Source organism: Sturnus vulgaris, chromosome 3 (assembly GCF_052056855.1).
Source record: "Sturnus vulgaris isolate bStuVul1 chromosome 3, bStuVul1.hap1, whole genome shotgun sequence".
Lineage (NCBI taxonomy): Eukaryota > Metazoa > Chordata > Aves > Passeriformes > Sturnidae > Sturnus > Sturnus vulgaris.
Genome location: NC_142245.1, coordinates 63,833,150 through 63,854,137, shown reverse-complemented (window position 1 = coordinate 63,854,137; position 20,988 = coordinate 63,833,150). Strand labels below are relative to the sequence as shown.

General features: G+C 38.5%; 1 protein-coding gene across 2 annotated transcripts in view; it reads left to right on the top strand.

The window, feature by feature from the left end:
• The window catches only part of NKAIN2 (sodium/potassium transporting ATPase interacting 2), a 514,810-nt gene extending 503,152 nt beyond the window's left edge, over nt 1-11,658 (top strand). Inside the window, exons 6-8 of one of the 2 annotated variants that reach the window (XM_088161863.1) lie at nt 3,235-3,316; nt 7,201-7,467; nt 8,544-11,658. In XM_088161863.1, the coding sequence (XP_088017989.1) occupies nt 3,235-3,316; nt 7,201-7,273 (155 nt within the window). In that variant the 3' untranslated portion in view covers nt 7,274-7,467; nt 8,544-11,658. The remainder of the gene's footprint in view (nt 1-3,234; nt 3,317-7,200; nt 7,468-8,543) is intronic. The other variant, XM_014876703.2, reaches the window with a different exon arrangement.
• Nucleotides 11,659-20,988: the final 9,330 nt, after the last annotated feature.

Genomic DNA, 20,988 nt, shown 5'->3' with positions numbered 1-20,988 from the left:
CGACCTTGCTTTGTCACTTGGCAATCCGGCTTACTAACACTCTGTGCTTGCTCTGTACAACAGGGCAAAGCCACCGTGCATGAAGAGATATTCAGCATGCATCTTTCCCTCATGCTCACACAAAATCATTTTGCTCAAAGAAATCTTTTTCTTAACACATTGGTTTAGCTTTCTGAAAACAACCTTGAAGACAATCTTTTGCCCCACATCTGCAAAGCAGAGCATCTATGCCTGCAGCCTACTACTCATGTTTTATAGGTTGCTTGAACAAAAAAGTTCTAGGAAAGTACAGAAGAAATGCAAAGCTGGACAAATGAGTATAAGCAATATCCCTAAAGTGGCACGGGTTGATGTGCACAGTGAGGCACTTGATCCAACACAGGTATTTTCTGACTTGTGTTGTCAGGGATCAAGTGTTACAAAAAGAAAAGAAAATTGGGCAAGCAAACAACAAACCATACCTGCAGCAAACATACATCCATTCTTTTTTATGCAATCTTTGTATTTGAAAATTTAAATGGTTTCCTCCCAGCCTAGCACCAAAAGATATCCTTCATTTTCTGCCTGCAAACTTAGTATACTCCCAAAGACATGATCACATTTTGATAAAGGTATTCTGATGGTTACAGACATTGATTAAGTAGAAAGCAACGAAATTACATTTGTCTTGATCTTAGCAAGATTTTGACACAATAAAATATTTGTAAGAAATTTGGGGAAGTACTGTCCAGATGCAGTCAGCATAGGTTGAGTGCAGAATTGTTTAAAACTCTATTTGAAATGTTGTTATAAAGCAGATGGGACATTTCAGATGGGATACCACTGGAACCTCAGCTAGGGAAATAATTCTCTTCATTATTTTTATTAACAACAACGAGGTTAGAAGAGAGAACCTATGCAAAAATTTAAGATTAAACTAGACTGGGAAGAGTACAAGCACTTGTGAAGATAGGCTTAGAAGTCAAAATAATCTTGAGAAGTGGCTTGAAATCAAGAAGGTGAAATTCAGTACAGACAAGTGCAAAAGAACTCCTGTGGGGAAGAATCAGTCATCTTCAAATAAAATATGGGCTACTTGGCTAGGCTACAGTTAGTGTCAAAACAAAAAATAAATAGCTGATTATTAAACGTTTGTAGGATGCTGTGAAAAAGAAAATTGGAAACCAAACCCAAATGACACAAAACAAGAACAACAAAAACAAGAGAAAAAAACCCAAACATACAAAACCTCAAAACCTACAGAATTATTTCAGGTAATGCACAGAAGACTGTATGGCAGTTGTCCCAGTTAGTCCTGATTTGTGCACCCCATTGTAAGAAAAACATAAGTAAACTGAGGAAGGATCTTCAGGCTTCAAAATGTAGAGGCTTGGAAAACATGAGCTCTGAGAAAAATTTGAAATAACTAGGTTTGCTTAAACCTGAAAACAATGGATAGCATGAAATACTTTTTAAAAAGCTTAAAAGCAGCTATAAGAGAAAAAAAAGGCTCATTTTTCTTCATATCCATAGGGAAAAAAGGCCAAAATGTAGATAAGTAGTTAATTTGCAGGAAATTACGTTTAAATTAGACATTAGGAAATTACGCACAGGGAAAAGCAACACAGAGAGGCAATAGAACCTCCTTCATTAGAGATGTCAGGGATTAATTTAGTAACACATCTTTCTGGGATAGGAATACACATAATGCAGCCACAGAGCACAGAGCTGGATAAATTATTTCTGCAGGGGCCATTCTTGCCTGCAAAGAATGACTTGATGACAGATTCAACATGTGTGCAGTTGCAATGGAGACATACTGTACCCAGCCAGTGTTTTGGTAGCTCTTTGCTTGCAGAGTAAATGGTGGATGGAGGGGTACAAGAATCTGATTTTTTGGCAACATGTCTGAAATGGATGAAACTGTATTGATTAGTGTGACTAAGTGTGGCACATACTGAGGGGTACCTTCGTATTAAAACAACTTTATAAATGCAAGCATTAAGGAGTCCAACCACTGTGGAGGTTCTCAAACCACGTAAATTTACTTTTATGTTGTTTGTGACTGTAACTGCATTTTAGATCCACAAGAAGTTGTTGTCCATCAAATAACCTTTCTTTTTTTTTTTTTTTTTTTGCTTTTAATGTACACAGAGCCAATCTGTCAGTAGCAGTGACCAGACATGTGAAAAATGCACTTCCTTACCTGAACTCTTTGGCCCTTTTCTATCAAAGTAAAGTCCAATTCAGATCTGTGTTGTAAGAGACAATATTTCAGGGTCAAGAACTGCCCCCAAATAACCCCTATAAGCCAATAGTTGAGTGTCCTGGGACAAAGGAAGCAAAGGGCACCCTTTTACCTGTACAAAGAAAGTGTTTTAGAGAGAAATAGGAGTCTTGAGAGACCCTATTGATGAGATTGAATTTTCCTGGAAATTGTTTAAATGTTTAAAACAAACAAATAATTAAAATTAAAATTAAAATTAAAATTAACATTAAAATTAAAATTAAAATTAAAATTAAAATTAAAATTAAAATTAAAATTAAACAATTGTTCCGTTGTTTAAAACAAACATAAGAAAGACATCAGGAACTGGCAATTGTGTGAATTAATAAATAACTCCCACCCTACAACCTTCTTACAGACCTTCAGCATCTTGAGAGAAATGCAGGTTTCCTTACATTTGTGAAGTTTCATCTCTGAAGCTCAGATAAATTGTTCCAACTCTGTTCATGCATTTCAACCCAAATGTCAAAGCAGAGAATCAGAGAAACTTCTGTCTCTCAGACAGAGTTGGATCAATGCACTCCCTCCTCTATATCCTCTACTGAGCCATGGTATGACAGCAAGCCAGACACAGTAATCACAGTCAGAAGCAATGGATTCATGCCAATAAATAAATGGTTTTCAGCATTTGTAATGTCTGAATAGCACGTTGTTTTGTATCAGTGAGGTGGTCTACTTGAAAAAGAGGGATGTGTGGTTATTTCTGGTGGAAAGATGGTTGTTATAAATCCTTTCCTGTTTTTATGTGGTTTTAAAATTTAATTGATTTTTAAAATAAAGGGGAAAAAAGGGGACTTTACCTTTGTTTACTTTTTTACTGTTTTTCTGTATCTTTTCAATTAGCTGGTCTAATATTAACTGATTAGAGGACCTGTCAAAAATAATCTGTGTGCTGGGTGTTTCTTGAATGAGAGCGCCCATCAGTTCTGAAAAGGTGTTGCTAATGAAAGCAATTTCTCCCCTTTCAGTTGATTTCATAGGTGGATTTGACTCTTACGGCTATCAAGGTCCACAGAAGACATCTCATTTACAGCTACAGCCCATGTATATGTAAGTACTTAACTTCTGGGATATTCAGCAGAGTGGCAGCCTGATATTAAAGGATCATTAAGCTGAAAGATGGCATGACTTTAAAATTCAGAATAGGCAGAAGCCTTTTTTGATGGACTGAATTCAGGTTACACTTAAGCACCAACATTACTCTTGTGTTGAATTATAATGATTTCTTAGGGCAGGATATCCTGTGTCACAGTTGTTCAAACAGCATCCAGCTCTCACCTGATTTTTCCCTATTTTCATTCAAGCAGGTTCCACTCAGAGACAGTGACAATTTGGTGTAGAAAAAACATTCATCATCTATTACAAATCTTGGTTGTGAAAAAAAAAGTGAATTTTTATTAAGTTTTACCAAAAGTTCAGCATCTTGCGAATTTAGTGGATGCATTTAGCATTTGTCCTACCAGAGCATCTGTTTACCAAGGCACCTCTGTACCTCATTTCCAGTTTCTACATTTAAAAAAGGCAAACCAAATGTAACAACATATGGCGTTTTAAGGCGGTTTGAATAGGAGACAGTATTTTACCTAACCATTGAGTGACAACTCCATCTTAGAGTGAAGTCTGATACATTTGGGAATTAAATGGGTAGTCAAATATCAGCTCATACACACAACTGGAGTATATTCACACTAGAGCTGACACACAACCATAGACCAGCCCAGGAATAATCGTCTGCAAATATTTCTTGTACTGATGTCAATTGAAATTCAGAACAGTCATGACTGCCCAGATAAATCTTACCTCACTGCTGCAGCCTTTTGAAATATTTTTTATTTGCCATCAATGCCCTAGACACTAAAAGCACAGCATCAAGCAGCTCATAAAGGGGCAATAGTTACATCTATTTCCTTTGTGTCTGTTCTGAACATTTCTTTTGAGAAAAAGAACTAAGTTCAAGCAAACAGTAGCCATCCCAACATACAATTCCACTCACCTTTGAATGCAATTTCATTTCTTCTGATTAGTGGAAGCAAGTCTGCTAATGGATTAGTGTATTTTTGCATGGAATCTTGCATTTATTCCTTTATCGGTGGTACAATCTGTTCTGTGGTGATGTTTGGAACTGGGCCCGTCAGGAGCTTTGCTAGGAGCTTTTTAATAATCTCAAATTACAATAGTGCATATCTCCAATGCCGTCTTAACTTCAGCTTCCCATCTGTCTGTGCTGAAGTAAATATTTTTCACCTGCACTTTTGGCACAGTGCTGCACATTTTGAAAATGTTATTTCCTTCATATTATTATATGAGGTGCATAGGTACTTAGAACAATTCTAATCCTATCTCTTTTTTAGTATACCATACCTTGTCATCAACATACGGAGCCCCCTAGCTATTATCCCATTCTCTTTATGCTTTTGGTGTTTCTTCCAGAACAGCAGATTGCATTTACTGTGCATCTTCATACCGACTGGAAAGAAAGCTAGACCTGTAAAAAAAAAAAAAATAGAGATAGAAGGCAATATTTTTAAACTTGCAGCTAAAATGAAGAGATTGATGATTAATCCGTGTAAACTGTGTTCCCTCTTATTTCAATGCTACATGCTCACTGGAGTATAGGTGATTTAGCTGTCTTAAATGAGAGACAGAAATCAGAATGTGACTTGACATTTTGTCCAATCAACCCACAAAAGTATTGCCATGTCCCAGCCGCAGTCAAACAAAGACACTTCATGTTTCCCTCTGACTGTATAGCGTTTGACAGGGTTCTCTAGGATTGTTGCAATCTGTCCTTAAGAGACTTTTACAGCATTTAGTAATACCTTTCTTTATTTACAGCTGAGGCACACCAGGAACACATGCATATGTATTCACATTGCAGTTGCTCTATAAATGTAGGCAGTCCATTAGGTTGTGGAGTGACAAATTTGAATGTCAAGTTAATCAAGTCAAGGTTTGATCTGCTTGTAGCACTATTTACAGCAATATTATGTATTAGAAATCAAAACATGCTGATATGATAACAGCAGGCCATACTTGGTATTTTGAAGCTTTATTTGTTGGGAGGAAAGGTTTACTTCCCTACGGAGCTTGTTCACCAAATATCACCAATGTAAGCCTTCATAGTATTCAAGGAAAGAAAAGGAAAAAACACAGCAGGGCTTTATGTTATTCTCTGGCCATTATAATCTCCAGTTTACAATGCTCAAAACCTCTAGAGTATGTGTAATAAGCAATAATTATTTAATATAGAAAGAGGAGAGGAGAGGAGAGGAGAGGAGAGGAGAGGAGAGGAGAGGAGAGGAGAGGAGAGGAGAGGAGAGGAGAGGAGAGGAGAGGAGAGGAGAGGAGAGGAGAGGAGAGGAGAGGAGAGGAGAGGAGAGGAGAGGAGAGGAGAGGAGAGGAGAGGAGAGGAGAGGAGAGGAGAGGAGAGGAGAGGAGAGGAGAGGAGAGGAGAGGAGAGGAGAGGATTCTACTTTACAGTCATGCTTTCACCACTGTCCAAGCTATAATCATGTCCATCCAGGTTACAACTATACCCATATATGTCTATATTGGTGTATTCATATAACTATTTCCATAACTTTATCAGTTGCTATAAAATGTCTTTGAATCTATAGGCAACAGAAGATATATTAAGCATCGTCCCATCTAATTCCTGCAAAAGATCAAGAAAACATAGAGATCACTTTTTGCCACCACTGCATCCTCTCCTATTCGGATGCATGCTCTCCTATTCAGACTCACAGCGGGCACATCTCATACAGAGCTCTGGACCTATAAGAGAAATTGAACAGGAGACAGGAGAATAGGGGAATCATCTGATTGCTAACTATATGCAGAGGCACAACAGCAGTTCTTTCTGCTGTGCTGTGTTGGGCATGCTACAAAATGGAATGAGAGCATATGGCCTCCTCTTTGAAGAGCTCACCAAAACAATATCAACTTCCAATGGCTTTTCAGATTCTTTCAAAATGCAAATTTCAACATGTAGTTCAGTAATACAGAACAGAGAAGCCCCTATATGTTTCCCAGATCGATTCATATCCAGAACTAATATAAATCTTGAAGACATACAGAATTTTTTTAGGTCTCAGTCATTATCCACATACTGCTTGCTGATGTGAATTGATTTAGTGGATTGCAATGACAGAAGTCCATCAACAGAAACTTACTTCTTTAGAAGTCAGACAGTTTTTCATCCAAGTGATTTAAATCAATTTTAACTCCTTTATACATGCACTATTTAACTATTATTCTGAAGGAATGCTGGGTTAAGTAATTGCTAACTGTTAAGACATACTATTTTGTAACAAGTTTCTTCCTGTGTGCTAAAGTTAGGACTTCATTTTGTTAATGTAGACGTTATATTATACCAATTTACATGTGCAAATTATATTGATTTATTCAGGCTTCTCAAATTTACGTTTCTGTTGTGTCAGGACTACTTTATCTAAAGATTTATTACTTTTTATTTGTGATTTTCATCCATCAAGCTCTACTTTCAAGAACATTCTAATTCAGTTTAAAGACACATAGTCACTTTTTGTGGTGTTTCATCAGTTATGCAAAACTACCCTAAATGAAAATGATATCTATGGAAAAGAAAAATCTTGGTTTCTGAAAAAGAAATATTATCTTGAGGTAGTTAATTGAAGTCACTATCTCTGGCTACTGTTACCTTTAATAGTCTAGGATTATTAGATTAAGGCTCACATTGAAGTTTTTTTCTCTATGTTTTAGGCTTTGAATTCCAATCACAGTTTTCCTTATCACCTCTTCCAATTTCATATTTAATTTAAATCAGTTTACTTTTTAAAGTGAAAAATATATGCAGTTTAAAACTATGTCTTAAATAAAACACTGATGTTTTGGGGAAGAATTCTTATGGTGACATTTCTCTACCTGTTATAAATGGGATTTTTTTATTATTTAAGTGCCAACAGTGTGCTCTATGCTGTACAAGCCAAGAAGCCTAGACAGTCCCTTCAAAACGAGTACGCTTTTTGAACAGAACGGGACAGAACCGATGCTCATGTACCTCCTTGCAGTGTGGCCACAGCTGATGTACTCAAAAGCAGCTTCCTGGCATTCTGTGCCGGAGATGCCAGTGCTCATTGCCAGACCGTGGGACAAGGACACAATAAGATGGCGGAAATCAATTGTCAAGACAAAATTTTCCTCTTGGGAGGTGACCGAGGAAGGTGACTAAACACTCCCTGACACTGATTCTGCTGCACATGAGAAAACACAGTTGTAGTTGTGGAACAAGACTGCACTGCATGATCACTGTTCTAAAAACAGTAGGAAGGAGGGAGGGGAGAGAGATCTTTCTTTATGTTCTTCACATTGAACTTGTTTGTTCAAGAAAAGAAGAAGTGAAGCAAAAAAAACCCATGCATGTCTGATGCTGATGCCTAATGCACTGGAGAAATTGCTCAAAAGCAGTGCAGCCCTGAAATGAAGCATGCTTTCCTCCTATTGTGAAGCCTAAGAATATTTGCAGTATCTGTACTCCCATACACACACACATATAGGCATTTGTCTAGATAATTGCACATAGTGAAGGTGCTACCTACTTCACCATTCACGTAAAGTATAAGTGAAACACAAAAAAATACACTAAAACTAGCACCTTGAGTATAACCACCATGACATTTGGCAAGTTCATACATATACAAATATTCTGTGTAATTATCTCCCCGTGTTTTGGCATTCAGACACATTTAAATAAACTACCACCTAAGCTTTCATTATCAACAAGCAACATCTTGTCCATTTTAGACCGAAAGCTTTAGTCACAATACATGGGTTTGGGACAACACTGTTAAGGTGGCCAGGCTGTGGCATTTGCACAGGCTCTCTGCTTTGTGAGTGAGCTGTGGGCAGCTTTCCTCTGCACCTGCAATTCAGCCCTTCTGTCCTCATACCACGTCACTTCTTGGTTTTACAAAGACAGCTACATATCTGATGGATTATATAAATCAGGTCATATTCCAGTTGACCCATGGACATACAGTTAAGATTGTAATTAAATATAACTCCTGCCTAAGATTGTTTAGAAAGCCTGTGCTGACTTCTCTGACAATGTTCCAGAGAGAGCCAAGCAGTTACTTGAGTAAACACTTTGTCTTTCTGTCCTCTTCATCCCATGTGTACCTGAACTGTTACTGGATTGTGGATTACACTTGCTTGCAAAAGGGCACCAGAGCAGCAGGGCAGGGATCAGATAAGTATATGGTGGATTATAAGTATTGTTCTTTCTCTATCTTTCTTCTAGGTCAAAGTAAACATGGGGACTACTCAAAGTGGGCTGGAGGACCTTTCAAAAAATCTCTTTCAGGATGGCCTCCTGGTTCTCCAAAGAGAAAAGAAATCCAGTTGTTGTGCTACAAATAGTGTATAAAAGCTGATTGAACAGTGAGACAGAAAACAACAGAGATCTTCAGCCTCTCTTTCTAACAGGTACTAAAGGAGATGCCCCAGACCCCCTCCTTGGACCTCCTGCCTCGCAGCACCAGAGGGACACAGCAGAGGCATTGGTGCCACTTTTTGTCCCTTTCTTTCCCCTGCCACCGCCAGCAGGGCCCATCTGGATTAAGACATGAACCCAGCCCAGCCCAGTCAGTGCTGTGGGAGCCTCCTCCACACTCTGGGCCACGTTGAGTCTCCTCAGTCCACACAACACTGAAATACCAGGATGACCTTGCAGCAGAAGTCAATAGACAGCGCATTGTTTGCCCTGAAGGCTGTACAGTTCATACTTGCCTTAACCCAACTGCGTTGCACATTAGAGAAACTACGTGCAAGCTTTCTGAAGTTAACATGCTGCTGTTAACTCTGAACGATTTCAAAGTCAGTGGTTTTCTTCTGTTTGGTTTTGCTTTGTTTTCATGTCAGGGAATAAGGCTCTGTTGGTCCATGGCTCCAGAGCAACCAAGTAGAAAACTGCCAGCTGTCTGATAAGTGCTTTACTTTTGGGGCTCCACAGTGGTCAAGAAACAGTTTATAATGATTAAAAAGAAAAATGAATAAATAAATAAATGAGACCTTTTGGGGGTCAGGGTGGGGAAAGGGGTAACAGAAACTAATAATTGAACCTACTGGAAATAAGCAGCAGAAATAGTGCTTCTTAATCCCGCTGGTTTTATTTATTGCACTGTAGGTGCTTTTATAGCTATCTCTAAACATCTTTTACTAACTACAGACACATCTGCAGATTTCTATGAACAAAGGCCAACTGAATATGTACTAGCTACGTTTACTCTTTTATATCTTATTTCAACTAAAATTTCTCTGTAAGTGAACTTTTTTTTCTAATTGCACCATAAGGGATCCACATATTTTATTTTTCGATTTTGGTTGGAGAGGGCAGGGAGGGACTAGTTGAGTTGAAGAAATACTGAAGACCTTTTTGTGGTATATTTGGGGGATCTGTTGTGTGTTAGAACGTGTATTTTATCTTCCTGTATTATTGTGGCTGAAAAAACTCTGTGCTGTTATGTAGTTGGCAACAAGATGCCTTTGGGAATTTTGCTAGTAGGTCAATGTGTATATGAAATACTCTGAACTCCTAGGAACATATGTTTTATTCTACATCTGATCTGTATTTTCAAGAACGTAGACGGCTTTCACTAGGAAAACCCAATATTTTGCTCAGGTTTTTCAGGAACTTGGATTGTCATTGTTTCTTTGCTCAGACCTTGCATAGACAAACGCACGCACCTACCACACCTGAGGTGACCACATAGCTTTTGAGGGCAAGAGGGAAGGTCAGTGCTTGGAAATGCTCGAGGCACCCCCGAGCAACTCCCTTTTCCCTGCTGGCCAAACCCTTGCTCCAAAGGCCTGTGCACTCACACCACTCACCCATCCCTGTACGAGCCAGTGCCCTTTGCTGTGTCTGCATGGATGTACAGTGTCACAAGCAGCAACTCTGGACAATGACAGAGGAACAGGCATTCCCCAGAGAACACAAGATACGGGACATGTTCAGGAACTATACCTACATTGATTCGGTGAGATTTATATAGATATAGGTAGATATATATATATGTAAGTGTGTGAATGTGTGTGTATGTCTATGTATATAAAATACACAGGACTAACTATTGTTGGGGGCTGCATCACCCAGGAAGATTCTGATGCAGTGTACTGAGGGTTCCCATCTCAGATACGGCTGGGAATTTCATGCGTGAAACATGAATGTCCCCTAGGCCTGATCCTGTAAAGCATTCATTGCTGGTTTGGATCTCAAATTTAAATTTTCATACTTGGGTACCTGAAAATCTGAGTTCCTACTGGATAGAGCTGCTTTTCACCCCCTGGAAACTCCATGCAACTTCCAACTGACAAGCTGAAATTTCCCATAACTTGAAAGATTTTAAAAGTTTCTACTTTTATGTAGTATTAAATATAGCAGATGTATAGTATTAAACACAATGAAGAGGTTTAAATGGGATGAAAATGTCATAACAGGTTATTTTATCTTTCCCAGTATACCAGTTAATCAAAATGATATTTCTATAAAAATCATTTTTTAACATGAAAAGAAACCAGTTTTGGCACCTAAGCAGCAATCCAATTTTCAGGAGATAATTTTTCATACCTTTCAGTGATTTCCCATGGAACAGCAGCTACTGGTAGTTAGCAATTTTAGAAGTCAGACAATTTAATGAAGTGTCTACACGTAGCTTATAGGCCTGATTTTAATTTAGAAAATTTTGGCCTTAATTTCTCTGTGTCTTAGTCTTCCCAACTATAATACGGGAATAATATGTGCCTCACAGGCTTTTTGTGAGGTCTGAATTGTTAATGTTTGTAAAATGCTTAGGAAATAGGAAGCACATCTAACTACTATGGATTGCAATATAAATGTGTATTCATATATTACATATAGAGTAGATACACACACTCACATACACACAGTATATATATATATGTATATACACATATATATATATATACACACACACATACATGCATACCTATATGAAGTTGGTATTCATAACCCTGCTTAAGTTGCAGTTAGAGCACCACCATTAAAAAAATTAGGACTGTTGACTATTCAACTGAACGATTAGTGGACAGATCTCTTCTGGAAGCAGTTTAGAGCACAGTAATGTGAGAATATCTGGATGGCATTTTTGATGTGTACAGCTGTATCCTCCTCAAAATCCAGTAAAGAATGTTATTTTTCTAGGCTGGGCTTTTGTTATAAACTAAAATATTCAGAAGGCAAGAGGTACAATCCAAATGTGTCCTTTTTTTTTTTTCTTTTCCTTTTGACATTTGTTAATTCTGAATGTATTTTTAACAAAAGTGATTTTTTTGACTTACTAGTGTAATTTGCATTTTAAAAAAAATAAATGGAAAAAATATAGGTTTCCAAGCTATTCATGGCCCCCTGCTGATATTCAGAACTTACAGGAAACTCAGAATTACTCTTCCCAACTGAGCAACAATGCAGGATAAAGAATCCTATTACATTTACATGATGACAATCCCGTTCTGTGCAGTGCATGGCTGTGACAGCACTGAATAGAAATTGCTGGGTCATGACACCATTTTAACGCTGTCATATGTACCAGGTATTTTCATTATCACTGACACTAAAAGGTTTCTTTTACAAGGCTGACTGCAACAGACTCTTTACTTAGAAAATAGGGTTGGTTTTGCCCACTCATCAGGAATTTTAAACCCATGATAGGTATAGAGTTGCCAACAGTGTTAAGTATTGCAAAAATAGTATTTGTTAAGAAGGAGCTATGTAACATGGATATTTCCTCTGCATTCATATTCTTTTATATGCTATTTATTGTCCCTACACTGAAATGATGGAATCCTGTCTTAGGCAAAATGTTTATAGAGCTCACATATATTGATGGCTTGCCTGAGGTCATTTAATAAAGGTGGAGCAGAATGCTACACATTTTGAGATACTCAGTTATGCTCTCTTAGGATGACTCCTTAGAGAGTTCTTTCGCTAGGATTTTTTAGGTCTTCATAATAGTGTAAGTGATACTTTTCAGTCAGGTAAGGAGAAATGGTTTGTGCTCCACTTGCTTAATTTAAGTTAAAAATACTGTTAAAAATACTCCACTGCTTCACAGACTTTTGACAAAGTCTGGCACAGTTATGTATTGATCACTGGATGTCTCCAGGTAGGAATGGCCATTAACTCAGTGTCTGAAGGCTTTCATCACTCACATGCTCACCTGACATTTGAGCACGTTGATAGTAGCCAAAGCAAAACTCCGCACACCGTGAATCACTCCAGCTTGTAATATTTTCATTTCCTGTCCTCTGTTTTATTTTTGAATGCAAATACTAAGAGGAGGAGGAGGACTTTTCTCACAAAGATGGAAAGCCCCTTGAATTGTCTATGTGTAAGTATTGCTTGCTGACTGCAGGAGGAGTAGCTGAAAGTGATGGACTTTTTGAGTTTGTTTTCTAGCTAGTCTGAATCTGGCTTCTTCCCAGTACAGGTGGATTCACAGCAGACTCTAAAGGTAAGCCAGGTTTTGTTGAAGAATCAATGCACATCAACACTGCAGACAGCACTGCAGCGTGCATCACTCCTTGGAGAAAGATGAAGACAGTTGTTAAGCTAATTGGTCTGCTTCAAGCTATGTGCAGTATTAAATGCAATTACAATGCATAAAAGAAACTGCACTTTAGACTGCAATTACTCATTCACACACAGAAGTGGCACAACACAGAATCAATCAGTAAAAGAAATTTTCTTCCTGTAGCCACCAATATGCTTCATCTCCTAACATGGACTGGAGAAATCAACTCTGTTTGATCTCAAGTCCTGAGTCCCTCTGTTCAGACCTTCAACAGGAGAAGCAGTGGCAGCTAGTTAGAGACCTTGGCATAGCTGAGTGGTTTAGGAAGATACTATACCAAATGTGAAGTTCTAAGTAGCATCATACATACATTTGTTGTATATCTCTCCATATGTACAAAACAAGAGTCTTTTAAAAATGCACTTTTATCTCTCAGAAATCAATTGAGACAGATTATGTCTTTTACAAGTGTCTTCCAAATCCTGCCAAGATCATGAAAGGCATTTTTTTAATAAAAAATCCAATAAAAAGACCACCTTTTCTGCTCTCTGTAGAGTAGAAGACTTAGCTCTTGGGACTTCCAAATGCCTTGGGATAATTGTTTTGGATAGATAGGAGCACTGTGAAATAAAAAAAAAATGCCTGTGGTCATCTCTGATTCAAAATTATATCTGTACAAAAGCTATACTTCTGCATCCATCAATGGAAAAGGGTCTTTACTGCCATCTGGTACCTTATCACTTTCCCAGCTTTGCCTTTGTCCTGCTGGGAAGCAGGTTATGGGGAGCTTTAGGTGAAGAAGAATATTCATATTCAGCATGTGCTCTCCAACAGCCTCCAGCTCTGCCACACAGATGTTTCATACCTATTTAATTTCTTTCTCTCTGTCACCATCTTGTCCCATTCTCACTGTCTCTCTTCCTGAACACAACCCCAAATACCCTCCCAAAATTACATATTGCTTTTTGTCACTCACATAAAGGTGGCGATGGCAGCCGTGGAGGATGTGTGCAAAATGGGAAGAGGAAGCACATGGTTACATACATCCCCAAAAAGCCCCAGAGAGGGAGACATTTAACAGAATGGTAAAGGTTGGCAGCATTACAGAAGCCATGAGACACAGCAAGCCCTGGTAGGAATCAATTTCACACGTGCAATTACATTTGCTGAAGCTATAGTTCACTGAGTACACAAAAAGTCATAAATATCCAGACCTACAAAAGGCACAGGTGAATTAAAAGAAAATTAATAAAAAATGTTTGTGAACACATTTACTGGATTAAATTCACACTTCATTTTCTTCAAAAATTGTCTCAGGATTGTGTTTTGTCCCCCTTGCAAACATTTAGATAGTTGGTTTCTATGCATTCAGGTGAATATTTTGATCCTAGGAGAGCATGTAAGTGTGTGCAATTGCCTTAATTTGCATGAGGTTCTTAGTATTTATGCATCTGTGTCCATTTGTGCTTCATGTTGTCTCAATTCACTAAGTTACACATACATGCACATATAAACACACCTGTTATGTGACGATATTTTACAGTGGAGATATATAACCACACACAGTCTCTCTCCTTTTCGACTTAGTTTTTCCTATCCCTCCTCTCGAGATATTCAAAGTCCCAAGAGTTTCTCTTCTAGACAGGCATTTGATACACAAAAATTATTATTTCTGATAATTACTGGATGTATAAGCATAGTGCAATCTATGAACAGATACATAAGACAGTCCTTTATACAAAGGGTTTATGTTATAAATAAAGTAGGTTAATGAGAACATTTCAATCAGAAAAAAAAATAAAAATATTATCTCAGTCTCATCCTGCTGTTAAATTTCACTTAGTTGTAGAAGTAGATGACAAAAAAAAATCAAAAAAAGGAGAAGAGCAGGTAAAAAAGAACTTGGAGTAGTTATAAGGTGATATGGTTATTTACAGCATTACATATAAGAATTAAGTAACAGAATCAGCCAATTATATCTTACTAGGCTATCCAATTAATTTATGGTAGCTCCATATAGACATAGTACATCTTATCTTACATTTTAAAGGCATTTAAAACAGTAGCTATGGAAGAAGAAGAACATCAAAGGGACTGCATATAGATGTAATCACGAAAGGTTGATGGATTGATTCAATTAATCAGTGACTCATTTCTGAGAGTTCTGCAGGGATTTATTTACCAAACACTTACATTGTTTATTTTGCTCTCTGGAGGGTTTGTATATATGTCATTTTTCTTCATTATTCTTCTTGTTTCATTCATCAATTTCTGACAAATGTTTTCATGCTGATATGTGGCATGTTAGGCATGTAAATTGCCCACATTTACTGATTTAAAGCAATACACTCCAAACTTTCAGGAGCTGAGAACTTTTGTTTATTTCCCTTAGGTCCTGAGAAACACTAGCCATCTATAATTAATATAAAGATGTGTTTTCCATTTAATCTTTGCTTTTAGTGTCTGCTCAACGTGGCAAAGATGTAAGTTCTTGTGTAGCGTAACCTGCTTAAACTTTAGACAGAAACTTACTACGAAAAACATTTTGAACACTCTTGACACTAAATAACTGTTCCTTCTTTGGTTCTTCCTTATATTTTGTAGTTCAAATCCAGGAAAACAATGCAAGAATGTTTTAAGAAGATCAGCAGTTTCACTATGTTTTCCATAAGTTTAGAAAACTTTTTACAAAGGCAAGAACTGATAGGACAAGGGGGAATGGCTTTAAAATTGAAAGAGGGCAGCTTAGGTTAAATATTAGGAAAAAATGTTTTCCTTTGAGGCTGATGAGGCACTGGAACAGGTTGCCTGGAGAAGTGATGGATTCCCCATTCCTGAAAGTGTCCAAGACTAGGTTGAGTGGTGAGTGAACCAGCTCATACTGAAAACCAAAGGCAACCATCAAACCACAGCTGAAATGCAAAAAGTGTATTTATTTCCTTTACCTCACTTACAATGTTGAGCAGCAGAGACACACAGACACAGGCTCTATCCTGCTTAGTTCACCCCAGCAGGTAGCAGTAATGTGGTCTAGTGAAAAGTCTCCATATCCATGGCAGGGGTTTAGGAACTAGATGATCTTTAAGGTCCCTTCAAACTCAAACCATTCCATGATTCTGTGATTTTCTATTTGAATACTGTTTGTGATTCAAAGTTAATACATAGAAATGGCCAAATTAGGTCAAGTCACAGATTTCAAAATGGCAGATAGTGGGCACAACAGAGGTGAAAGATGAGGAACTGAAAGCAAAAAGAAACCATTATTTGAAAATGTTGAGTCTCATTTTGGAAAATATTTTTATTTTAAACTATCAGGAACACTGAATAGCTTTTTTTAAAAAAAATTAACATATTCATTGTGTGCATACATGCAGCATGGGTGTGATTTGCAAGCATCTTCAGCAGTGGTCAAATTCTTACTTCACTTTTAGGTGGCTAGGAACAATGTCTCAGGAAAAGTGAAAGATCACAGACCCAATGACTGTCAGTCTGCATCCTGTGACAGCCTTCCTCCGTGGATTTAGAAAACTCCACCCTACCTATTAAACTTAAAAAAAAAAAAACCTATCAAACCTATTAAAACTATAAGAGACAGATGGAGACAGACACCTCTCAGTGATGCTCAGTGACATGCACGGAAACACAGGGGGTTCCCTCTGAACATCAGCAAACTCTTTCTTACTGTCAGAGTCACCGAGCACTGGCACAGACTGCCCAGGGAGGCTCTGGTGCCTCCATTCTTGGAGACTGTCCAACCTTGACTGGACATGGTTCTGGGCAAAGTTGTGTAGGTGGCCTGGTGTGAGCAGGGTTGTTGGACTCAATGATTACCAGATGCACCTTCCAGCCTCAACCATTTTCTGATACTGTCATTCGCTTCTCATTCAATCTTTTTTTTTTTCCCATTGGAAATACTCCTAGCATCTCAAGAGGATGCAAAAATCTTCCTTGTTGGTCTGAGGTAGTCTCAGAACTAACCTTTGGAGTGAAAATAACAGGTCTGTGTATTAAGAGAGAAAAAAAAACCATTAGTTTCTAAAATTCATTGGTTATTATTTTTCCCTTATTTGAACCTCCTATAGTGGGCCACTTGGATGAAATCCCAGCTCCATTAAGGCCAGTGGGAATCTTGCTGTTTGTTTCAGTGAGATTTCAAGATCTCACACTTTGTGATTAAGATGCCTGAATATCTGCTTTCCTTGAAAAACAAAAACCCACCGCCATTATACTCAAAAATTTGCAAATGCTCTACAAAAACTGAGATTTTTTTTTACCCTTTTCACACTCAGCATTTGTGAAATACACAGTCTAGTGATATAAAAATTTTACTCATTTGTGCTGACCCATATAACTTCCTCGTTGCCACACTTGTGCCAGTAAAATTTTTCTGTCATTCCCACTCCTCTGTGTATTTCATTTCATGTGAATGAATATGGCTCAGGGGATTAAGACCTTGGGAGGCTTTCTGCATGACATGAGTATTAGAGAGAAATCAAAAGACATTTGCATTGCTATTTGGCCAATGTTATAGCAGGAATCTGCTGCATAACCTCTTTTCCCTTTATAAATACATGTTAAATATTAGTTGTAACCCAGAATTCTCAGTGCAAGTATTTCACATCCTTCTAGCCTCTTGCTCAGTCGCACAGAGCTCCTCAGACTTGATAAGATTTCCATAGAGCAAACTAATTCGGCAGCAGGGAAATTTTTGCACTTAAACAGAAAGATAAAGCACTACCTCAAAAGACAGTCTAATAATATCTAGTGCTTCCAGAAATCGAATACTTTTGCCAAAGGCATTTCTCAGTCTGGTGTTTCTCCTGAGCAAAAATGCTTCTTGTTCATTAATTTACAGCCTGAAATGCAGTTCCTGACAAAACTCTGTCTGGGCGAGATTCCCACTCTGACAGTCACTGTGTACAACCCATATTCTTCTCTGTGAAAGAATATAGATGAGAAACTAGCACTGCTCCTTCAGGCCTTGAGCTCGTCCTTCTCACACCTGAGCACTTGACACAGTTGCCCCCCAACAGTCTCAGTTGTCCTGGGCATGTTGAGTTACTGAGCTGAACCACTGGTGAGTGCCAATTAAAATTAAGTAGGGTCTTTACATCCTTAGTGGGAAAGCATCCAATGCACCAGTGGTGCTGAGCCACCTGAACAGGGACAGACCTAGGCACAAATGGAGTACAGAATCCTTCAAGCAGGGGCAACCAGGAAGGGCAGCAACATCTACATCCTTGCTCCCAGCTTCTTCCAGAGCCCCAAAAACTCCCACTCCTTGTGTTGGCTCCATCACCAGTAGCACCCAGAGTTGAACAATGGTATCATCCAAGAGTTCACATCCTCTTGGCACCACCAGGAGGAACAAGTCTGCATCTGTAGGAATCACTTCCAAAATCTTTGTTTTAACTCAGATCATGTTTTTTCTTGTACGAGAAGTCAGATTTTGTCTGGTTACAGATTTTTACATTTGAGGTAGTAAAGCTCTGCCTTGTTTCACTTTGCCCTTGCTAAAGAACAAGTTCAATTAGAGGAGGTAGTTTTGGCAAACAGGGACAACGCTCCATTTTTTTGCATTATGAAAGCTATAATTCAGGTGTACTTCTGAAAAATAAACTATTGGTGAAAAAAAGATAGTTCACTGTTTGAACTTTAACATATTCAAGCCTCCTTTATGGATGTGAAGACATCCTGAGTCATGTGCATGTGTCATTACTTTTATGAATGCCTATTGATGTAAATACATGCTTTATTTATTATTTTTTAATTGCTCATACTATTAGAGTACCTTTTACATTTAGAAATCATATTACATGCAGAAAAATCAAAGGAAATAGCAGGAAAACTTGACATAAAAGTATTCCACAACACCAGCATACTGTTAAGTTAACCATCAGGACCAATCTCAAAAACCATCCCCAAGCTCAGGCCTAAAAACCACTTACATTACAAAAGAAGCTCCTCAGTCCTGGAAGTCATACAGCTACAGCCAGAGCACTGTTGATCTCAGATTGTTAAATTCTACTTAAATAGCTGGCTGGTCACTGTCCCAGATCATCTCCCATATCACCTTTGCTGTCATTTGCACTCAAAAGGGCCCCAGATTTATGAAATGGAAGTTCAAAATTCAATCTTTGTTCCTGAATTATTGTCTTTTCATCTGTATAGTCCACAACAGAACCTGGAGAAAGAGACCAGGCAGATTCCTAGAAGGACTTACAGGCATGTTTCACTGAAAGTCAGCAGATCTTAAACTCTTCTTGGGTATTTAGCTTCTTGGGCTTTTTTGAATGCTCACTAATGTTTATTTTTACTTTCAAATTCCTCTGAAGTGGAACAAAAGGACCTTTGAAAATCAGTGCCTTGTGATTAGACCCTGTGGACAGGTACACTTTGCTCGTCAGGCTAAATAAATTCAGTAATTTGATTCAGCCCTTGAGTTTCAGGTCTCCGCATGTATTTCATTCTCCTAATTTCCCTGTGATTTTTCACAGCTCTTATGAACAAAGAAATATAAACTTCATCCACATCTGCTCTGATACTGTTTGAGTTCCTGATATATCAGATGCATGTCAGTAATAACAAAAATAGCTGATCTGTGAAAGCCCACGCTCTGTGACAGTTTGTACAATAATTTTTTTACCCTCAAACTCCATCACTTCAGAATCCCTTCCTCTTCCATCTGTCCTAAAAAGTGGGAAAGGCTTTTTGCTAGAAAATGTACTTTTTTAAGTACCTCTCTGGAGGAGAACATAACAACTCTGCCTTAAGAAAAATGCTGTTAGTCCTTTCTGTGTGTCAGAATGGAAGCTGCTACTAATTATAACTAAGATCCTGTCAGTTATCTGAATTCACTGGCAATTCTCATAAGATCCTGAAGAAAGTGAGTAAACACATTAACAGGAATGTGCCAGCAGCAAGTCACCATAATTCCCTTCCCAGCTCTCTAAAACCTACTGTGGTCTTACAGCAGCAGCAGCAGCTCTGTGCCACAGCCCACAGAACACCTGGGGCCAGTGCAGGCAGCCTGACCCAGGCTAGCAGCTGTCTCCAAACAGGCACATCCATAGCAGGAGAGCAATGCAATAGCTGACAATCTTCTTGACAGGTCTGGAATATACTGGAGATTTGGACAACAGCGGGGAAAATCTGTCACTCAGGCTCTTTTACCCGAGAGCAAAGAGGGAAGAAAACCCCTTAACTAAAAAAGGGTGTGCATTAAAATGTGGCACCAGCCTCCCAGGCAGTTTGGGTATACTGGGTTGTGCCATGTTCTTTGTTGAATCCAGAAGAACAGAAATCTTTCTGCTGAGACTCAAGATGCTGTTATAATATTTGCCTAGGGACAATTCCTGCAATCCCAATACAGGACATGTGCACAAACCAGAAAGGACGCTTTTAGTGAAATAATAACCATCTTTGCTACTGAGACCCTCTTGCACCCCTCTGGAAGTGTAAATAGCCCTTCACAGGAGTTTTGTAAAAAAAATCCGTCTGAAGACTTCTGCACTTGCTAAAGGAAGACAAAGGCAGCTTAGGGAGAACAAGCACCTGATCCAACTCTCAGCAGGAGAGCAAGTTGATTTTCTTCCTTCTTCAGGGCTTTTTATTATTTTTCATAAATAACAACAGGTGAAGCAGCTGGTTTCTTTTTACCAAAATACACAACAATGCCTTTTTGGAGAGGGTTTGAAAGACAGGATTTTTCAAGCCAAATGTGACCATGCAACCACACTGCTGGGTGACAGAGCACAGCAGTTCCCGTACCCTGTCCAGGGTTTAATACAATTCATGTTCCTACACAGAGGGCAAGAGAAGAGGAGGAGAGGGAGAAGAGTAGAAAAGATTAACAGGCATTGAAGAATGCAGTAAATTCAGTAAAAGCTTAATGAGATAATCCCATGGTAACCGTCAGGCTTTGGCTTTTGTGCACAGCTATCTGCAGAAATGCTACCAGCACATGGCTTGTTTGCTGCTGACACTTTCTATTAAAGAGGGAAAAATCTATGAAGAAATCTGGATTACCCCGGGGCTTTGTAATAGGACTTCAATCTAGGGGCATGGTGTGTCCATGGTACATGTACTCTGGTGGCCTGGAGAGGAGGGTTTCAAGGCATCTGGTAGTGTGTACTGCAGTTGTAGCATGGTATG